At 40.8% G+C, this 19,328-nt stretch overlaps 1 protein-coding gene across 1 annotated transcript in view; it reads right to left on the bottom strand.

Annotated features, from left to right (window-relative positions):
* Positions 1-591: 591 nt before the first annotated feature.
* Positions 592-19,328, bottom strand: part of RASEF (RAS and EF-hand domain containing) — a 706,663-nt gene continuing 687,926 nt past the window's right edge. The window contains exon 17 of the mRNA XM_069625884.1: positions 592-2,358. Within this exon, the coding sequence (XP_069481985.1) occupies positions 2,250-2,358 (109 nt within the window). The 3' untranslated portion in view covers positions 592-2,249. The remainder of the gene's footprint in view (positions 2,359-19,328) is intronic.

Raw genomic sequence — 19,328 nt, 5'->3', positions numbered from 1 at the left:
TTAGGTAAATATCATCCTGTTTAATGTGAATAGATTAAATTCAAGAATGAAGTAGAGATGGATACTTCAGGAAAGTATTCATATGGCATGCAGCTTAGTGATTTTACTGGAGGTCAATTCATCAGGCATGTTCAAGCAAATCTAGAGACCCTGATAGCGAGATAGAGGGAAAGAGAGCACAAAGAGAGACTTATCAAGAGGGAGCGAGAACGACAAAGAGAGAAGAGCTGTAGCGATAGAGAGATCTGCATGTGATGCACCAGGTATAGTCAAACATACAAATATGCATATAAAGAGTGTTTTTGAGCACCAAATGTACGTTTATGTAAAGATTTACTTTCAAAACCACTTCTTTGTATATTCAGAAAAGGTGCTCATATATGGACAAGGCACATTTTGTTCTTCAGTTGTAGTATAATGACTCGCAATAGACATCACTCTTTTTTAATAACTTTCAAACAATTTTGTGGTATCTGCTTGGAATATGCTTTCAAACGAAAGAATCACATTTTGGGGAGCACATGCAGTTTGTTCACTGAAAGAACTGCTTTGTTAATTGGCCACTTGATAGACACTCTAAGAACTCATAACAAGCTTTCATTGATCATTTTATTATATCTTAAATTAACATTTGCAGAATTTGCAGTTCTTGAACTATTCGAAATAGATATACGAATCTCATAGTTGACAATCACAGCAGATCACAAAATATAACAAAATAGTTGTAATAGATACTTTCATAAATATTTATATACATATTTCCTTTATGTGTTTCTATTCCCAGTTGGAGGCCTTAGCTGTTAATCCGTAGGTGTCCTGGGTTGGACAAAAGCGATTCCAGTTCTTGAAAACACCAGATATTTTATTTTTAAAAAACATAACATATGGAGGTAAAGTTATAATAACACATGAAAAACACCCCCTAAATTGTTTGGTGTATCTATTGTAAATTAAATTTCTATGCAAAAACTGTAAACTTTACAGAAAATGGAATGCAGAGTAAATAAACTAAATGATGTTTCAGATTTTGATTTTTCTTTGGAGGTCTTCCATGCATGTTTTCTTTGGTGTCTTCAGAAGTAACAGGGGATTATATTTTTAAAGTTGATCCTGATTGACAATTGTACACTTCCATTGATTTTTGCCATCAACTGAGCTCATGTCCAATCCTTCACCTGATTTTTTTCAATTAGACCTACCATATTTTTGGAAGAGGAGATAAACCTTTATGTTGTCTGCTTTAAATACATACAAAATAAAGGGGTGGTTCTAAAGCAGCAGGGACTGCCAGATTAGCCTTACAAGTAACAAATAGATTCTGGTTGTCAGACGAGAAGGGGGCTACGGATGTCAAAATTAATGCAGCAAGAATCCATGCACCAACCCTCTTGGCACAGATCAGCTAAAGGGCTATAATGATATGTATAATATTGGGCATGCAAACAGAAACCTTAAGGTTTAAGCAGGCCCATACTTTTTGAATTTGATCTGTGGATACAGGTTAAAAGTCATGCAGACTTCCTCCTTAGAATATTGATTTCACATGGTTTTCTAGTGTGGCCCTTTTCTGGGGTTTACAGAAAGGATTTACAATACCACATTTTCAGTCAATATGCAAGAATGCATTGTCCTTATTATGCCAATAATGTGGGGCCTAAAGTGAAAGAAGGGCTTGTTGACCCGTACAATAGCTAATCTTTGCAGGGTTTTGAAAATGGCCAAACAAATATTCAAATTACTGTCATTGCAGAACATACAATAGTTGATATATGCAAAGCCTGGCTGGATTGTATTGCAGGTGCATCTACAAGATAAGAGTTCTGTGCTATTTATTGTAAGATGAAATAAATAAATCGTTTTTCCGTTAAAATATGCATGAATGTGGAAACAAATTACAGAGGATTTTCTCAACTGTATTCCTTCTTTACAGGAGCTATCATAAATTGACAACAGTTTACTGATGTGTTCAAAAACAAACTGTACTCGGCTAGACAAGGTCTAAGAAAGCAGCCACAGCTTTAAAATATGTACAAAGAAGCATTAGGGATGTAGCTGGGTCCCGTATAACAGGCTGTGCAACTAGCGACAGAAGCAAAGATTGTCAGCAGGTGAAGGGTTTGGCACAAAGACTTTATCTGTACAAAATTCATAGTCATCATTTTTTTTAAACTAAAATATCCTTCATAAGTGGCACTAGAGGGGTGGACAGCAACATTGTGCTGCTGGGAGGGTGTTAGGGTTACGCTGGCTCATGCAGTGCAGCAGCTCTTCGTCTGGGATGATTTTTTGCCCGTTGTCCCGGTCAGGTTGGCCACAGACTCTCGGTGGTCATTCCGATCGCATCTTTTCTTCACATCACTGGGGATCAAAAATAAAGGAAACAGATCTTAGCTCTGTGAATATTTCATTGTGATAATCTTGCAATGTGTATGATGTGATCAATAAATATGTTCATCAACAGCAAAATGGTAGAGCTGGTTTACAATTCATTTCATCGCATGTGTCATGAATTTACTGAATTCCAGGCGAAAGTAGAACGTTATTTTGCAAAGCAGAACATTACTTTGCATAGTGCTCCGTTGCTTTTCAGCTATGGTTTCGATGTAGGAATTCTGTATATGCCTGGGTAGACCTAGCCTATCATAAAAGATACAGTTTACACAATATATTCTGAAAATCCTTGTAAAACAATGTTTGCAAATATAGAATGTTTTGCACACTGTGCTGTATGAGTGAAGAAACTATGGAACACTTTATATTTTTTTTTTGTGCCTTTTCTGACCCCAGGGTCAGATATTTGAATTATATGCTTAAATCAAATAACATCCGCAATCCACACAATGCTCTTACCCTATGTAGATGTTCGGGCGAAATGAACATAGTATGCACAGGAGGAAATATCATCCATATATCATGCCGGAGAAGGATGAAACTTACAAAACCACAGCAGACTCTGCCAGCACAAGCTGCCTATGCCACAGTGCTATCACAAAGTACATGTTTTGCTTTCTGGGAGTCCTTGGAAACTTAATATTACAGCAGGTATCCTGTTCTAGGTCTGTAGTGGTCTGGAATGCTCAAAGTGATCGTCGTATGAACATTCATTTTTGGCTTCTTGTTGTCAGTGTTTAATTATGTTTAAACCCTGAATGAATTCTTATGGTTTTGTACATTTATATATATGTTTGACCACAATAGAGGGTTTTAACAATCAGTATTTAATTCATGGGTATCTCAAGTTTTAGTCTCTTTTTTAAGATTTAACTAATGAAGTAGATGCCTACTTTTTGATATTTTATTAATAGTTTTTTTATGTTTTTATACACAACCTGATGACAAGTGTCGGAAAAATGGTACATGACGATGTTGAAATATAGAATGTTTGGAACCTAATGGGTCTGAGAATGTTTCATTAGAGGCACAAAAACCATTGATACATGTGGATCCAACTCGAGCATCGTAACATGCTAATTTCTCATTTGAACTGAGATGCTCGCTTGAAACTACTGTGTCATTATTGCCAGTCTAATGGAACGTTTTTATAAGAAAATTAGCAACTGATTATCTAATTGTCTACAGTATTGGCATCACAAATAACTAATAAACCATGTTTCTTTATTTAGTGGTAATGACTTCATTTGAGGTCAATGTTGGAAATGTCTATTTCAAATGGAAAAGAAAGCATAATTTAACAAGCTGTTAATGAACACAAATGCAGTTTTTACACTTTCAGCAGATTTTGAGAGGTTTTCTAAAATATTTTGATTTTATTTAGGTTAAAGCAGGGTGCGTGTCTTACATGGTATTTTTAATCCGAACAATATTGCTGCAAAATAAAAAATGGAAAAAAACACATTTTAATAATATAACTTGTGGAAGAATGTTTTGGAGGGCATCATCTGTCAAATTATACAATTTACCAAACAGGAAAAAATAAGTATGTCAGTGAAGAAAACCAGATCTGTTAAGTATCTCCTTTGGGAATGGCACAATTAGGGGTGCATTAAAGAGAGTCCAACCTGTAAAGGGGAAAAGGAAATGAAATTCAACAAAGAATCTGTGTCCCTGAAGGTTAATGGAATGAGATTAAATAAATTGTAGTTAATGTTCATGAAGCTGATTCACTGAGGAGAGACAGTGGGCCTCATTACGAGTTTGGCAGTGCAGAATGTTTTTGGCAGTTATTGCGTATATTTTCTGGTGGTATTTTTTATTTTTTATTTTATTGTATATGGTTTACAAAAGAAACCTTTACAAATACATATTAAGAAGAAGAAAAAAACCATCAATATTAAAAGAGCATAGGAACATACATTTCAAATAGAATTTCATTAAAGATACATTACAACCCCAGAATCCTTATTCTAAAATAGGAAGCATTAAACAGACCATTAGAAATCAGTGCAGAATTAAAAAAAATTGATACAGTATTCAAAAAGTTAGAAGGTAATAATTCCCTTTGCGTAAAGACAATTTTTTGTACAATTACAATAAGATTCCAAATTTGTAAATAAATACACAGTACAATCCATGGTATAAGAATTAAAATTCATCATATAGATTGATTATAAAGAAGGGGCATACAAATCTAAAGATTTAATGATTTAATAAAGCCCGCCACAGCAAGTCCATCTATGGTTTTAGAGATGGAGAGACACTGAGACCAGATGACATTTTCTGCCCCCAATAATCCCACAGTGTTGAATCTGCCTAAGTAAATGTCCCTAGGTCCTTTCAGAGCAACGCAATCTAGGAAGAGTTGTCGGGCAAATTTAATAACCCGAGGCATGTGGCAGAAGCGACATGTAAGATCCAAGTCACTAATCTCCTTCCTTCTATGTAAAACTTCCTTAGTAGGTAGCAAGTTCCATCTAAGTTTCAGGAGAAGTGAACGATAGTGGCGGTTGGGGAATTGTGTTAAAATAAAAGACAAGCAGCCTCTCTTCTTATGATCAAATTGTAAGTAGCAGAGAGATGGATAGGCATGCAGTTTTTCCAGTGTATCACTCCAATCACAACAGAAAAGACACTCTTTAACTTTGTTAGGATTGGTCAGCAGAGTATCCCTATCGATGGAGAGATCTGATAACGTCTTGTCACAAAGGTTCCTAAATTTTGAAAGATACAGGTTTCGGTCTGGGGATCCCTGTGAGAAGAGCGTCTTACCCACATCAACATAAAAAGTGTCCTGTTTAGTAGAGAGTAGGGCAGAAAACAGTGCGAGAGCCCTCCAAAGGATTCTGGCACGGAGAGAAACTAAACCCAATTCATACCTAATAGCCGCTATTGGGACACAGTTAGGGAGTTTCATAACCTTTCTCCAATAGATACCCTCAAGGGTGTCCCAAAAGGTCAGGAGGGCTAGATAGTGTAGTTCCATTCCGTATATTAGTTTTGGAGTCACCTTTCCCTTGAAAAAAATCTACAATTGGCTTAAAGGAGAACCTGCCGTATTTGTTATTTAACTTAATAGATTGTGAAATAAGCAAAAGTATTTTATGTCTGAGGGAACGTCTTAATTCAGCGACCGATGGCTGAGCCAGAATAAGGAATCCCAGATAGACAATTTTATGTGCTCTTATAATATTTTCACCACCAATTTTCCAGACTTGTTTGTTTCCTTTTTTCCCCTTAGAAAAGAACATCGTACGGGTTTTACTCAGATTTATTTTTAGCCCGTTAAGTATAGCATATTCTTCAATCTTGCATATCAATCTTTGCAAGCTGACTTTGGTCTGATCAAAGAGAAGAAAATCGTCAGCATATGCCAGCCAAGAGAGCCTGAGATCCCCCAATTTTGCGTTCACCATGCCTGCATTTCCAAGGAACTCCCCTACATCAGCCAAGTAGAGGATAAAAAGGCATGGAGCTAAGGAACAGCCTTGTCTGACCCCAATGCGTGTCCTTATCCTACGAGATAGCATTCCTTCTAGATCAATCCTAATATGGACCCCCGAGTTCTCATACATTGCCATAATTAGATTGAGAAGACCTGCCGGGATCCCCCACTTTGATCATTTTTCACATAGTCTCGACCTAATCACCAGGTCAAATGCATTTGACAGATCCATTGAAGGAACATAAAGAGAACCACCATATTTTCCCCATGTTGTACTTTGTAGGGCAGTTAAAATAAACCCATTGAGATTGGTTGAATGGCCAACCCTGAAACCTGTTTGTTGCTTCGGGAGGATGTGATTTTCCTTAATCCACACATTAAGATGGGAGAGGAGCATGGAGGCAAAAAGCTTACAGTCCACATCGATAAGGGAGATTGGTCTGTAGTTCTTGACCAGAGTACGTTGACCTCTCTTAAAGATGGGAACAATGTGGCCAGTCTGCCAACTGGTTGGGACATTACCAATATTTACTACATCTTGGAATACCAGACACAGACGTCTAGCCCAAATTTCAGGTTCTGTCTTCAATGTATTATTTGTTAAGCCATTAGGGCCGAGGGCCCTGGATTTCTTGGCTTTGGCAGTAAGACCAAATATTGTCTCATAATCAATGACAGGCTCCCAAATATCATTTAGTGCATTCACCCCCATTGTACAGGGTTGTAGCCCTTCTTCCCTGAACCAAAGAGTTCGGTGTAATGGTCTACCCACTGAACCTCTGGGATGGCATTCAACTGGTCGACCACTACGCCGTCATTATGGGCTGAAAAAATAGCCCAGAATGCCCTAAGATCTCTTTTGACCAGAACTCTTAACATAAACTCTGCATCATTTTGTAGCAAACTGAATTTTCTTGATTTACAGTAATTCTAATGTTTATGATGAATAGCTTTGATTTTTACTTTTTTAGTATCCCAGTCAGTATCAAGTCCTTGGACCTCTTTGACGAGTTTCCGGGTATAGGCCTTTTCATTGGCCAACTCCTGATCAAACCTATGAACATGAGATTTTTTAGGGTTACCCTTCCTGAATGAGCCAAAGATAGTACTATGAAGAGCATTAAGAAAAGTATCAAAGTATGAGGTATTAAATACTGCCTGTTTCCAGGAGAAGGAAGTATGGTTAAATGAGGAGATAAATTGGCAATTAAGAAGATTAATATTAGCCGTTGACCAGCGTACCCCAGTTCCCTGCCCCACAGTGTTGAGATGTCATGGTGCCCCAACGGGCAATAACTTCATGGGAAAAGGAGAAGAGAATCTAACCAACAAAGACCCATGGTCACTCCATGGGTTGAAAGAGACTTGAACCTCAGATGAGAGAGAAGACAGAGAGTGATCTACAAACACATAGTCTAGGGTAGATGTTGACAGACCTCTATGCCATGTATGGCAAATCGGTAGAGTGGTATCATAGGAGCCATTAAGACATATTAGGCCAACCAAATCCAAAGAGTGATTCCAGAGTCTATCCCAAACATATTTCTGACCTCTCCGGTCATCATCCTCCAAAACCAATCCCAAGTCATCATGCTTGGCCTCGGATGAGATGGAACAGTCGAAGTTAAGGTCGCCAGCCAGGATCAGTTTTCCCCTGGGATATAAAGATCTCCAGGCAAGGACCATATCGGTAAGACTTTCCAAAAAAGGCACCAGGGCAGCAATGCCCTTGTGCCAATAGGCATTAATCAGAAGAAGGTTAACCTGTCCATCTACAGAAGCGACCTCTAGAGCCAAGTGACCAAATGGCGTGTCCAAAAGGACCTCATTCCTGAAGCCAAGAGAAGTTCTAATTCCAATGAGAAGGCCTCCTTAGGCCCTCCCTCCCAAACTAGATTCAGCATTTTGAGAGTAGATATCAAATCCATCAACAACGGGGGGTGAGAGCAGCCAGGTTTCCTGTAGGAAAAAACAGTCTGACACACTAATCATGTGTACTGTATCAGGATTCGTGAAGAGATGTACATTTCCCCTTGAATTCCAGGAGAGAAGGTTGAATTTGTTCAGGGTCATGACGTTTGCGGGTGGAGCAGAACTCTGAAGATAATGCTCATTTCCACAGACCTGAGGTAACCTGGGCCCAGATTCTGGCATTACCATTGAATCTGGGCATAAATTGCCTCCGTTGGGGATGTGGAGCTCTTTCCAGATGATATACCATTGTAAGGTTTCCCCTATACTCTTCACACCCTCCATATTTACCAGTGAGCTGATTGGATTGAAGCAGACTTACTTCAAAGCCAAGCTGCATTAGACCCTCCTTATGGGCCATCATTAGTTCCAATACCACTCTTGATTTCAGAACAATATTACTCATATCTATATGATCTTTAGAAGGGAAAAGAATCATTTCCATGTCATAACTCGAAATAAGTGAAAGAGGAGGTAGTTGATGAAAAATGTTTAGAATATTTCCACAGTTGAGACAAATAGACATGTCCTGTTCCCAGAGGCTAGTAAGTTGCAAAGTCTCCAGAGAGTCTTTAGCCTCCAGTAGTTGAGTTAGTGATTCAGATATATGTTTGGTAAATTGGCTTAAAGGGTCAACTTCCAGGTCAGTACCCCTTGCACCCCTTAATATAGTCCTAATTTGGGATTCATGGGGTCCAACAGGAAATCTTTCATACCCATTAGAAAAGGTCCTATTCTGGGAAGTATGGGGCCCAAGAAGAGACCCTTCATGACCATTAAAATAGCCCCCATTTAGTGTCTTTGAACGAACAGAGTTAAGAGAATTAGGAACATAGAGATCTCACACTGCTCTAAATCCCATAGCATGCTCCCCCATAAGAGACCATGCATTGGGTAGGAGACCATCGAAGTTGCAGAGTGACTGACCTTCTATAGAGGAAGAGCTAATTGTGGGGCCCCTGTCCTGAGTTGAACCTGAAGTTCAATTAGCGTCCACCCCAGTAGGTGGTTTAGTGCTAAAGAACTCAGGAAATAATTGTTTCACCTTGTCGATGTTAACCAGGTTCACAGATATTGGAGTAATAGTGGGCACAGGGTGAGTAAAATTTAAGGCAGGTGGAAAGTTGCCCGGAACAATTGAAGCAATATTATTTATAGGCTCCCGATAGGTTGAAGTTATTTCTGGAGGGCGGGTAGCAAGTGTATCCTCAGCCCACACACCATTCCCCACCACCACAGGGGGAATATTATCCTTTGGCAAAGAACTAACTGCCAATGATTCAGTCTGACTAGATACAGCTGAAGAGGTAGGTAGTAAAATTGGCCCGGCAGAGGCAGGGACCGCAATGGGCATAGCAGTCAGAGATACTGCTGATTCCACCGGGATGTTCACCCCCTTAGAAGGGGTAACAGATGTTACAGACTCAGAAGTAGTTGGGAGAACCAGATTTTTAAAAAATTGATTAGCAAATGAATTAATTTTTTTCATATTTTTCTGGTTTTTAGTTTTCTTTATTTGTTATAAGGTTTTTTTTTCCCTATATAAGCAAAGCCTTTTACATGTATCGTTTCTTTCGCAAGGTCAATAAAGTCAGGGGACTTCTCCAAAGTCAGATGAGATTTGGAGTCTAATACAGGGACAACATTATCTCCCTTTATGGTTTAGCCATTTCTAATATAGTGCGTTCACAGGCTGGCTCCTGGAAAATGGGACCAACAGAATTGGCAGACATTTCCCACATGGGGATTGATAGACGCTTTTATAGAAATAATTGGAAGTTATGCATCAAGGACATGTTCTAGGTGGATGCCCTCATCCTTCATATGGGAGATAACAGAGGGTTGGCCACATATACCACTGTCCGGACAAGATGGGGGGATTATAGCTGGAATCTTGTTGGAGACTTCCCCGGGATGCTGTTCTTTTCCACAATAGGGGCTTATTTTTCTATTAGCCCTTCCATAATGGGTTTGCTTGGGAGAGTAGAGTCCGGGCGCTGTTTTATTATTACGGGGTTATCTTCTTTAATCATTTTTAACAACTTTTCAAATCTATCTAGACCTTCTAGCCTAGTATAGATTTCAGAGAGTAGAAGAGAATGTGATCTAACCTCTGACCAGATATTGTCATAAAGACTCACAAAGGAACTTAAAACCATATTCAAGGCAGAGACTGTAGGTTGAGTCAGTTTTATTCTGTCGTCCGCCTCTTTAAGAGTATGATGCAGTATAGACTCGCTGGCATGTTCCTTTTTTATATCTGGGAGTAGACCCCTTTCTCTGAGCCAATTTTGCTTCTCTGTATACTCATCAATGAAATGAGTGAGTTCAGAGGGAGAACCCGCGTAAGAGGCATCACAAGTTTGCTGGGTTATGTTATTTGTGTTAATAGAATTGGGTTCCAGTTCACTCTCGGCTTTTGCCTTATCCGCACATTCGATAATACTATTAACGTCGATATCATTATCTACAAGATCTTCAGTCTCTAATTTCTTTGCTACATCCACCAGATGTGTATGGTCCAGAGTAGCCACTGTTAAAGCTGAATGTGGAGGTTTAATAAGGCTACTGGTGGCTGTCCTTTTTCCAAAGTAATTGGAGATTTTTATCCCTTGGATAGGTTTACCCGGGATGCCCATATTAGATTTTGTTTTGGGGGTATAGATCAATGGTTTTTAAGTGGGGTTTTGAAGACTGAAGATTTCACTGTGGGGGTGACAGCACTACCAGCAGGTATAATAGAAAGGTTAACATGAATAGAGGAAGTATGGTTAACCAACCCATCAGAGGAAGACACCTCCGGTGTTAGATTAGCAGGGGAGGTACTATGATTCCTATTGCCCTCTAGTAGGGAATATTGAGGAGCAGTCACCTCCTTGGGGGCAGCAGGAAGTTCTATAGGATTTACACCAGAGTCATCTAACATAGAGGCAGATAAAAGGAGCTTTATTTGTGGGAGGGCGGGAATTAAGTGGGAGGTATTCACCATATTATTATTGGGATAATCAGAGCCCGCCCTTACCCCTAGTAGGCTACCACCTTCATCCAAATTAAGAGCTATAGTAGCTGCTAAGCGTTCTTCCTGGGCATCAATGGAAATATCTTGTTTTCCACTGAAGGTGCAGCTATTATTAGCTGGAGTGCGTGGGATAATGCCCATCATATTGAGTACCTCGGTCCTATCTTGTGAATGGATTTTAGCGTGGGCCAAGCTTTTTGGAGGAACAGAATCCAAGGAGCAATCTACTGAAATATGTGGGGGCTTACCCAAAGAAATAGGGAAGAAATTCACAAGAGGGGTACAATCTTTCAAGACAGGAGAAAGGACTACCACAGCAGGTTGAATGGAATCGAAAGAAGCCTCCATGACTGACTGACTCCTAAGTGCTTTATGTGTCATCCAAAAGGGAACTGGGCCTAGAAAAGCAAGCAGCAGAGAACGGGATAAATAGCAACAAGAATGGCTCTATGAATGTTAGAGAGCAAGGACTTCAGGGCCTGATATTTAGAATCTATATCTCAAACTGGAAATACACGGGTTGAAGGGGATACCCAAACCTTTATGATAATACACAATATTTAAAAATGCACTGAATGGTGAAGTAGCTAAAATACATCAAGAAATAAAAGAGAATAAAAAAGTACCACAGATACACATTAAAATAAAATACAAACTGATATGGATCCTGTCATAGACTCGTGAATTAAATAGGGAGGGATGTATCCTAAAGTAAGTCCCTGAAATAAAGGGATGGAAGACTCATAAACAGAGTAAAATGTCTGGTAAATTCAGCAGAGATCTGAAGAAGCACCCAGTCACAGGGTAAGGAACGCTCGACAGCTTAAGGAGCTGCCAGAGTCCAACTCTCCCCCCTTACCCTAGTGACAGATAAAAGTTAAGGCAGGCGGTAGAGCAACGTAGCCCTCAGTCTGAAGTACTCACTGAACACTGTTGGCAGTTGCACAGGCACAGGTCACAGCCAGACAGCAAAACAGAGGCTCCAGCCCTTACTGCCTCCAGGGCTTAACGCCCCAAGGGTGGTTGGGCCGGCACTAAAAGCTGCTTAAGAGTCACGTGATCTGCCACATGACCACGACGAAGTCCGCCTCCTCCAGGAAGCGAAAAAAGGCCCAGCAAGAGCTCAGCTCGCAGTGCTGGGAACACGTGGAATGCTGCAGGCAAAGGTAAGCATTTGGGCAGCAGTGCACTCCTTTCAAGAATTACAAAACACTCCGCTCGGGCGGTTGGGCCGGCACTAAATGCTGCTTAAGAGTCACGTGATCCGTCACGTGACCGCGACGAAGTCTGCCTCCTCCAGGAAGCGAAAAAGGCCCAGCAAGAGCTCCGCTCGCAGTGCTCGGAACACGTGGAGTGCTGCAGGCAAAGGTAAGCATTTGGGCAGCAGTGTGCTCCTTTCAAGAATTACAAAACACGCCGCTCGGGCAGTTGGGCCGGCACTAAATGCTGCTTAAGAGTCACGTGATCTGTCAAATGAGCGCGATGAAGTCCGTCTCCTCCAGGAAGCGAAAAAGGCCCAGCAAGAGCTCCGCTCGCAGTGCTGGGAACACGCGGAGTGCTGCAGGCAAAGGCAAGCGATTGGGCAGCAGTGTGCTCCTTTCAAGAATTACAAATATATCCTTACTGCCGCCAAATTTCCTTCACTGCTAAATTCCGAGTTTGTAGGTTAAGTGGAGGATTTACCTCCAAAATGCAGCTGGAGGTAAATACTCCACTTTACCTCCACAAATCGGTGGATTTACTACATCAGAATTACCACTCATGTTAAATCTGATGAAATCTCCATGGTCTACCATAGACTCCAAAAATGGGGATTACCCCACATGTAATCCTGCAGTAAATCAACAGGACCGACTGGCAGTAATCGAAAACATGTTTGGCAGTCATTGCAACAGAATTTCTGCTAAACCCTTATTGAAGCCCAATGTGCTATGTTATGGGGTTTGTTTTCCAGAGCACACAAATGCCAGGAAATTGATTCTTACAGTTGATCCAATAGATGTGGACGGAGGTTTTTTTAGAAGTGTTAATGAAAACAGAGGGTAAACAGATGATGTTTGAGCTTCTTTTTAAAAACAAGAGAAACTCTCTAGCTTCCTAAAATGCAGTGGGAGGGTGGCCCCTTTTATCCAGTGGGCTGGTGCTCCCACTGGATAAAAGGGGCCACCCTCCCACTGAGCGACAGGCTCTCCCACCAAACCGTGAGTTTGTACAGTAAGTCGCACATAAAAGATGATCTCTTAATGATTTTAAGGATTGGGTTGGAACATAACGTACTCGTTTTTTGTATGGGAACATTGTTGCCGAACTTTCTTTGTATGTTCCAGAGTGACCTAAACATAATTCTGGTAACCACAGGGTGCCAGTGAAGATTCATAGGGTCAGGAGTAACAGGATCTCAACATTTCAGTTGTAGAATCTGTCTCAGAGCGCAACCCAGAGAAGCCAAAGTAATGGGTATTCTGGAAGATCAAGGTACGGGGAGTTAGAGTATCCTAGTATGGACCGCACTAGTACGGCCGTTGATGATATTTTGTTTGGTCGGATGCAGCTTTGTTAGAAGTATCTCTCAAGGCACAGGGTGCTTTATACTAGCTATGTTGGGATGGGAAGCCATTTGATATGCTAAAGACAGCGTATCATCAATCTAAGTGCCTAGGTTTAAAACCAACTGTACTGATTGAAGACAGCTACATAGTTCAAAAGGACAACAATGTTTTTGCCCTAGTGTGGAATAATTGCCTGAATTCAGAAAGTCTTAAGTAGAACGATTTGGGTTTAATAGATTTAAATTCATACATTGATAAATACCATTTAAACATTACTGGACAGTGTTTTAAGATGACTGCCAACAGGTTGATCCAACCATCATCTGTGTGTCATCAGCAGAGTTGCAATATTCGACAATAAAAATGTCTTCATTATATCAGTGGGAGTATATAGATGTTAAATCAAATTGGAAACGGGAAGGATCCATGTGGTACTCCTAAAGATTGGATTCTGAAAAAGGATTGATATGAAGGTAAAGAGATGGCTGCAGTTCTGTTCTTCATGAGGAGGCTATCCATTGCCCAAAAGTACCGGAGATGCCAATCTTTGTATTCCTTTCCAATACATGGCCTACTGGTTCTAATGTTATTTTTGGTAGCACTGGGGCTGATGTAAGGCCTTTATCTCTGCACTGCAAAGGTCATCCACGATCGATACTAGGACTGATTATGTATTTTGTGTTGGTCTAAATCCTGATGGTTTAGGGGCAAGTGCTTGCTTGGTTTGGTTTCAACACATTCTGTGATATAAAAGGTCACTACTCTTTCCAACAACTCGGCAGGTTACATGATAGTAGAGCCTGGCTTGTAGATGAACACTTTCTGGGTGTCCACATTGGCCCTTTTTAATAATTCCATGAGAAGTATTTTTGCTAGATATGAGGCACTATGCTTGCTTCCAATCATCAGTCAACAAGGGGACAATGAGGACAGGCTACAATTTGATCCGTGGCAAGGCTTTTCCAGACGTTTGTGGGACTTTCGTCAAGATTGGATCCTGAAATTGTACTCGATTTAATACACTATGAAAATGTTTCTGTCACGATGGATACCCACTATGCTCTAACTAACATTAATGCGTGGGAGTGTGGTGCTGGTATGTTGTTGCTTGCTGATGTTTGTTTGGAGCCCCTCCCCTCACTCACCTGGACCTCTACATTAACTGTTTGTCCCGTGAATGCAACCGTGAAAGTGTGGTGCTAAGGGTGCAGTCTGCAGTCAGCTGTCAGTCTGTGCCACCGAGGAAACTGCTGAAGATCTACCCCATCCCTCTGCATTTCCTTGAGATATTGGGAGCCTCTGAGTACCCTTGGATGGGATTTGGAACTGTGACCTGGATAACCTGTTTCACACAGCCTCTATATCTGCTTATTTGCTTTCCAGTGACTGCGGGGCTCTGCCTTTCGAGCTGGGAAGTTCTGATGAAACGCTGCAATCTTATTCCCAAAAGCCTGGTGTCTGCGGGTAAAATCCTTTGAGCTGGGTTTTTATACAATCAAACCTTCTTCACTTCTTCTCTTACCGTTTGGGTGCCTGAAGCCCTCAAATTAAGACTATCTTTTTTTACTCTTGGATTCCGGTGCCATTTTAGTTACTATGGTGGATATTTGTTCCTCGTAACTCTTAATAAATGGATCAAAGTGGATAAAACTGTTTGGCAGTATTTGGCAGGGGTTTGCTGGGGTGTCTGTGGTTGCGGCAGAGTTTGCCTTGTGGCACCTTTTGATCTGCAGTCGAGAGGCTAACCATGCTGACTCGCTGACTCAAAGCTGCGCTTATTTTCTGTATTGACCCACTAGGCTCTGCCCTGCGACATAACTGTGCGCTGCTTTCACCAGAACCAACAGAATGGCCGCAAAAAGCTCTATGCGCGCTAAACCTCTGAAGAATTGCGCAGTAAAACCAGAAAAGTTGGCTGCCAATCTCCATTGCCTGGGTCAGTGGGGAACAGGATACCGCACTGCCAAAACCTGTCATTGGGCTGCCCACAGAGGGAAATTGAACTACCTGAAAAGGCAGGGCTTCATTGCCAGGAAAACTAGAAGGCTCTAAAATCCGTTTTTTCCTTGGTTGTAGAAATTGCAAAATAATGGTTCTCAAACATCAGCAAAGATCCAACATCCTTGGTGGGTGTTAACCATCACCTTATTTAAGGAATCCACATAAGCGCACTATGTCAGGAAAAGCAGAATCTATCAGAGAATATCCACATTAAAAAGTGTGCATGCTTGTGGAAAATTTGTCAGATATGGGCGCAGTACCACTGGCCGCCTGTATCAAAGCTGTCATTTGATTACAGTGGCAGTTTAAAACTTGTGCATTAAAACCAAACTGTTGAAAAGAAGTGACTTGCCATCAAAAGCAATATAGGTTGCCACTATTTAATCTCTATGTTTTAAAAAGACTGGAATTAGAGATTGGGTTTTTAAGTGAACTGATACCAGCCAGAGGACTTCAAAGCACATTCCACAGTTTGCTCCAACAAAGGCAGCTCTCCTGCTTCTCAGCAAAGCCAGGAACTCTCAGTTGGATGTTAATGGAAGGGGGAGGAGATTTTGCTCTGCTGCTCTGAGGAGAGACAATAGACGTCCTGGACTGAAAGGGTATGCAAATTCAAGTGTCAACAGAAACCCCTGCCAGCAGGAAGAGAGGCCTGGATTGCTCTTGGCCCAGCAAAACTTTGGGGGCGGACCAGACAGATATGTGTATCCTTAAACCACAAAAAATATCTTTTTGAAAAAGACTCACAGAGAACTGGTCAAAATTGTAAAAATCTGTAAAATATAGTGTTGTTAAAATGAAAATCCTGGTCACATTTTGAAACTACTCAGAACTCTGTGCTATGTTCAGAGACATGACTATGGAAAATGTGATTTTGGGGCAATTGTGATGATGCTAGAAATATGAAACTTCACAGGATTATGCCCAGATGTCATGCACATGTATGTATAAAAATGTGGACAAATCTGACACTGGATACTGTGGGATGTATTTACCCATGCATCCGAGCCATACCTCAAAACTGTGCAGTACTGACATGGAAAACATCATGATGGCCAGAGCTTCCCAGAAAATGCACAGGGAAATGCATGAAGAATAGGCTGCCACTCATTTTTGCCGATGTTATGGGCACAGAAGGACACTGCCTAAAACCACCATTGGACTACCCACACAGTAGTCTGAAACCATTGGGAATGGCAATGCTGATTGCCAAAAGCAAACCCATAACTGTTGGGAATTCATTTTCTTAAATCCCAAAAATGGGTGCAGTACCAGTACTCACCACTATCCAAAAGCCGGCATTTTAAAACAACACCAGATTTTACTTTTTGCAAAACTGAATAAATGAACCCAAAACAGGCCAAAGAAAGACTTACTGAGAGGTGGATCCAATGTAAAGTTATATTCTGAAGTGACTTGAAGGTGTATAACAAGACTGGCTGAGGTGGGGATTTCAGCAGTTTAAGTAAATTTGGACTGAAAGACACTACAAATCTAAATGTTCAAATTGACTGAGTGACCTACTTTTGAGTGTCACATAGGTTGCAATTGTTTAAATGTCATAGTTTTAAACTTAGAATCAGCCTTCTAGCTGCATATGTGAAAATGTTTAGTTTATTTGAATGCAGAAACTGGGGAACAGAAGTGACATTTTATCTAAAAAAAAAAAAACTGGCTTAAGGAACTGAACTTTGCCTGGCAACTACCCCCATCAGGAGTGAAACTTGAGTCACAGCTGTGTTCCCAGGCCTAGCTGCCCTTTTGCTGCTCACACCAAAAGGGATATGACACTTCCCTGATTGAATTACCTGGGCTCTGCAGGAAATTGAACAAAGCCCTGTCCTGACTCAGGCAAATGTTTTATTGGCGGGAGTCGTAAATGGAGCTTCCTCTTGGCAGAAGCTGGGAGTGGCAGGGTCTCTGAGCTTGGCAGAAACTGGAAAGACTGGTTTCTGTACCATGTGACCTGAAAAGACACACCTCTATAGCCAGAATATGGTTTTAGAAAAAGATGAATAACTCATAGTACGGACATGTGAAAATTTTATAAATGACACCATAATTCTTGTGATTTTTCTGCCCACATTTTAAGAGGTTTTTCGAACCGGTGGCATGTTCAGGGGGGTTTTAGCGGAAAAGAGGATATTACTCAAAATGTGTGCATGTGAAAAATCTGACACTTCATCAACTAATGTCCATACTCCTTGCGCACATGTGTGTAAATTTGGGTCAATGTCCGGAATTGCAAAATCAGTTAAAAGGTGAAATATGTGCCATTTCTGAATGCAAGCCCCCAGGAAGAGCAAAGTTTGGACAGGGTATATCTCCTGTGATATGTGAGGTGTGCATGTAATTTTAAAACAATATGTACCTCTGCAAATATGTATTTGTTTCAAATCTAGATTTGTGTGTAATTTGACAGGGGAGTGTCCTCTCTGCAAGCCATAAAATGACATCACTCTGACACAACTTAGCTCCCCCAATCAGGGGAGAAATGAAAGCTGGACCAATGGCAAGTGGAGAGGGGTAGGGTCTAGTGATGCTGCATACACACCCACTCTCAAAACCCATAAAAGCAGACAGTCAGGACAGATAGGGACCTTCATTTCCATCTGCCGCTGGAAGCTCTGCCGGAAAAATCCATATTTACCTCCATCAAACCTCCAGAGAGACAAACTAGAGACTTCAAATCCATCAATCTCCAGAATCCAGAAGCAGTGCTGTACCCAGAGAGAGAGCAGAGCTGACCCAGACCCATGTTAGCAGTTCCAGAGACCAGACCGCTGTGCGGAGAGACCGTCCATGGCGAGTGAAGAAAACCTGACCAGATCCGTGACGAGGCCCATTTAATTCAAGAATATAGTGTGAGTACATAGTAAAACTGTACCAAACCAAAGCTCTTAGTTTAAATTCATCTAATTCAATCTATTTAACCTAAGTAGAACTGCCTGATAACTCCAAATCTGTCACCTGTCATTCTAGCTGCAAAATCTGTCACTTGTCATTTTGAGCTTTTAAAATTTCAAATCTGAAAAACAACCTTTACAGAATCACTCATATTTCCGCGACCGTTTGTCTTAGAGACTTGCAGTAACTTTCATTTGGAAGCTGAGATCCTAGGCTTTCCTAGGACCCCAAAAAGATAGTGATAGTCCTTGTAGTCCTTCTGTAATAGCGCCCGGCGCATTCGCGAATTTTACCGCGATTTGCAAATTTCTCCACGTGTAAAAAAATCTGCTGCTGCTTGCCTTCCATTTGCCAGAAATTCGTTTAACCTGCTAATCATTCCTGAATCATTGCAAGAGTGAGCCTGGACTAATATTAACTAGATACCACTCAACCTGAACCTCTGAAAGGGAATTAAAAGCATTTCCAGCATATTTCTCATCCATTGCTAGCACATATAAAAGCATTTGGGCCTGTGTTTTCAAAACTCCTATCTGTTTTCTTTAAGCGTGCTTGGGGGGGATTGAACTGAATTACATTGATTGCATTTCTGAGAACTGTGTGCTTTCCTCCCATTTCCTTGCATTGCATAAAGAGGGGGGGAGTGAATAGCCAGAGAAAAGTGATTACATTGTTTGGTTGAAATCATATTGAGTATTTTCTGTACTGCATTCATTGAATATTGCATCCACCTGAGCTTACATAAAGCATTCTGTACCACCTTCTTCTTTTGTTCCTATTCACCTGTGTGCTACCTTATCCATTTCATGTCAACTCCTTATTGATTATAGAGAAGCGTGTTGGTGCCAGATTCTCTGTTGTTAATCTTTATCATATCAGATTAAGTGTGCTATTCAATTATTAATTTATTATAAAGTGTGATATATATATCTATTGTTTAAATTATCAAATAAACCTTTCAACTTGCAAAACAGAACTACTTCTTGGCTCAGTGGGGTCAGGAGGATTCCAAGAGAGGGGTGTTATATAGGGGTAGTCATCC

Source organism: Ambystoma mexicanum, chromosome 6p, assembly GCF_040938575.1.
Source record: "Ambystoma mexicanum isolate Mex_15411 chromosome 6p, UKY_AmexF1_1, whole genome shotgun sequence".
In the NCBI taxonomy this organism is placed as follows: Eukaryota; Metazoa; Chordata; class Amphibia; order Caudata; family Ambystomatidae; genus Ambystoma; species Ambystoma mexicanum.
The sequence above is the reverse complement of the archived record's forward strand: the minus strand, read 5'-3'. Positions and strand labels throughout refer to the sequence as shown.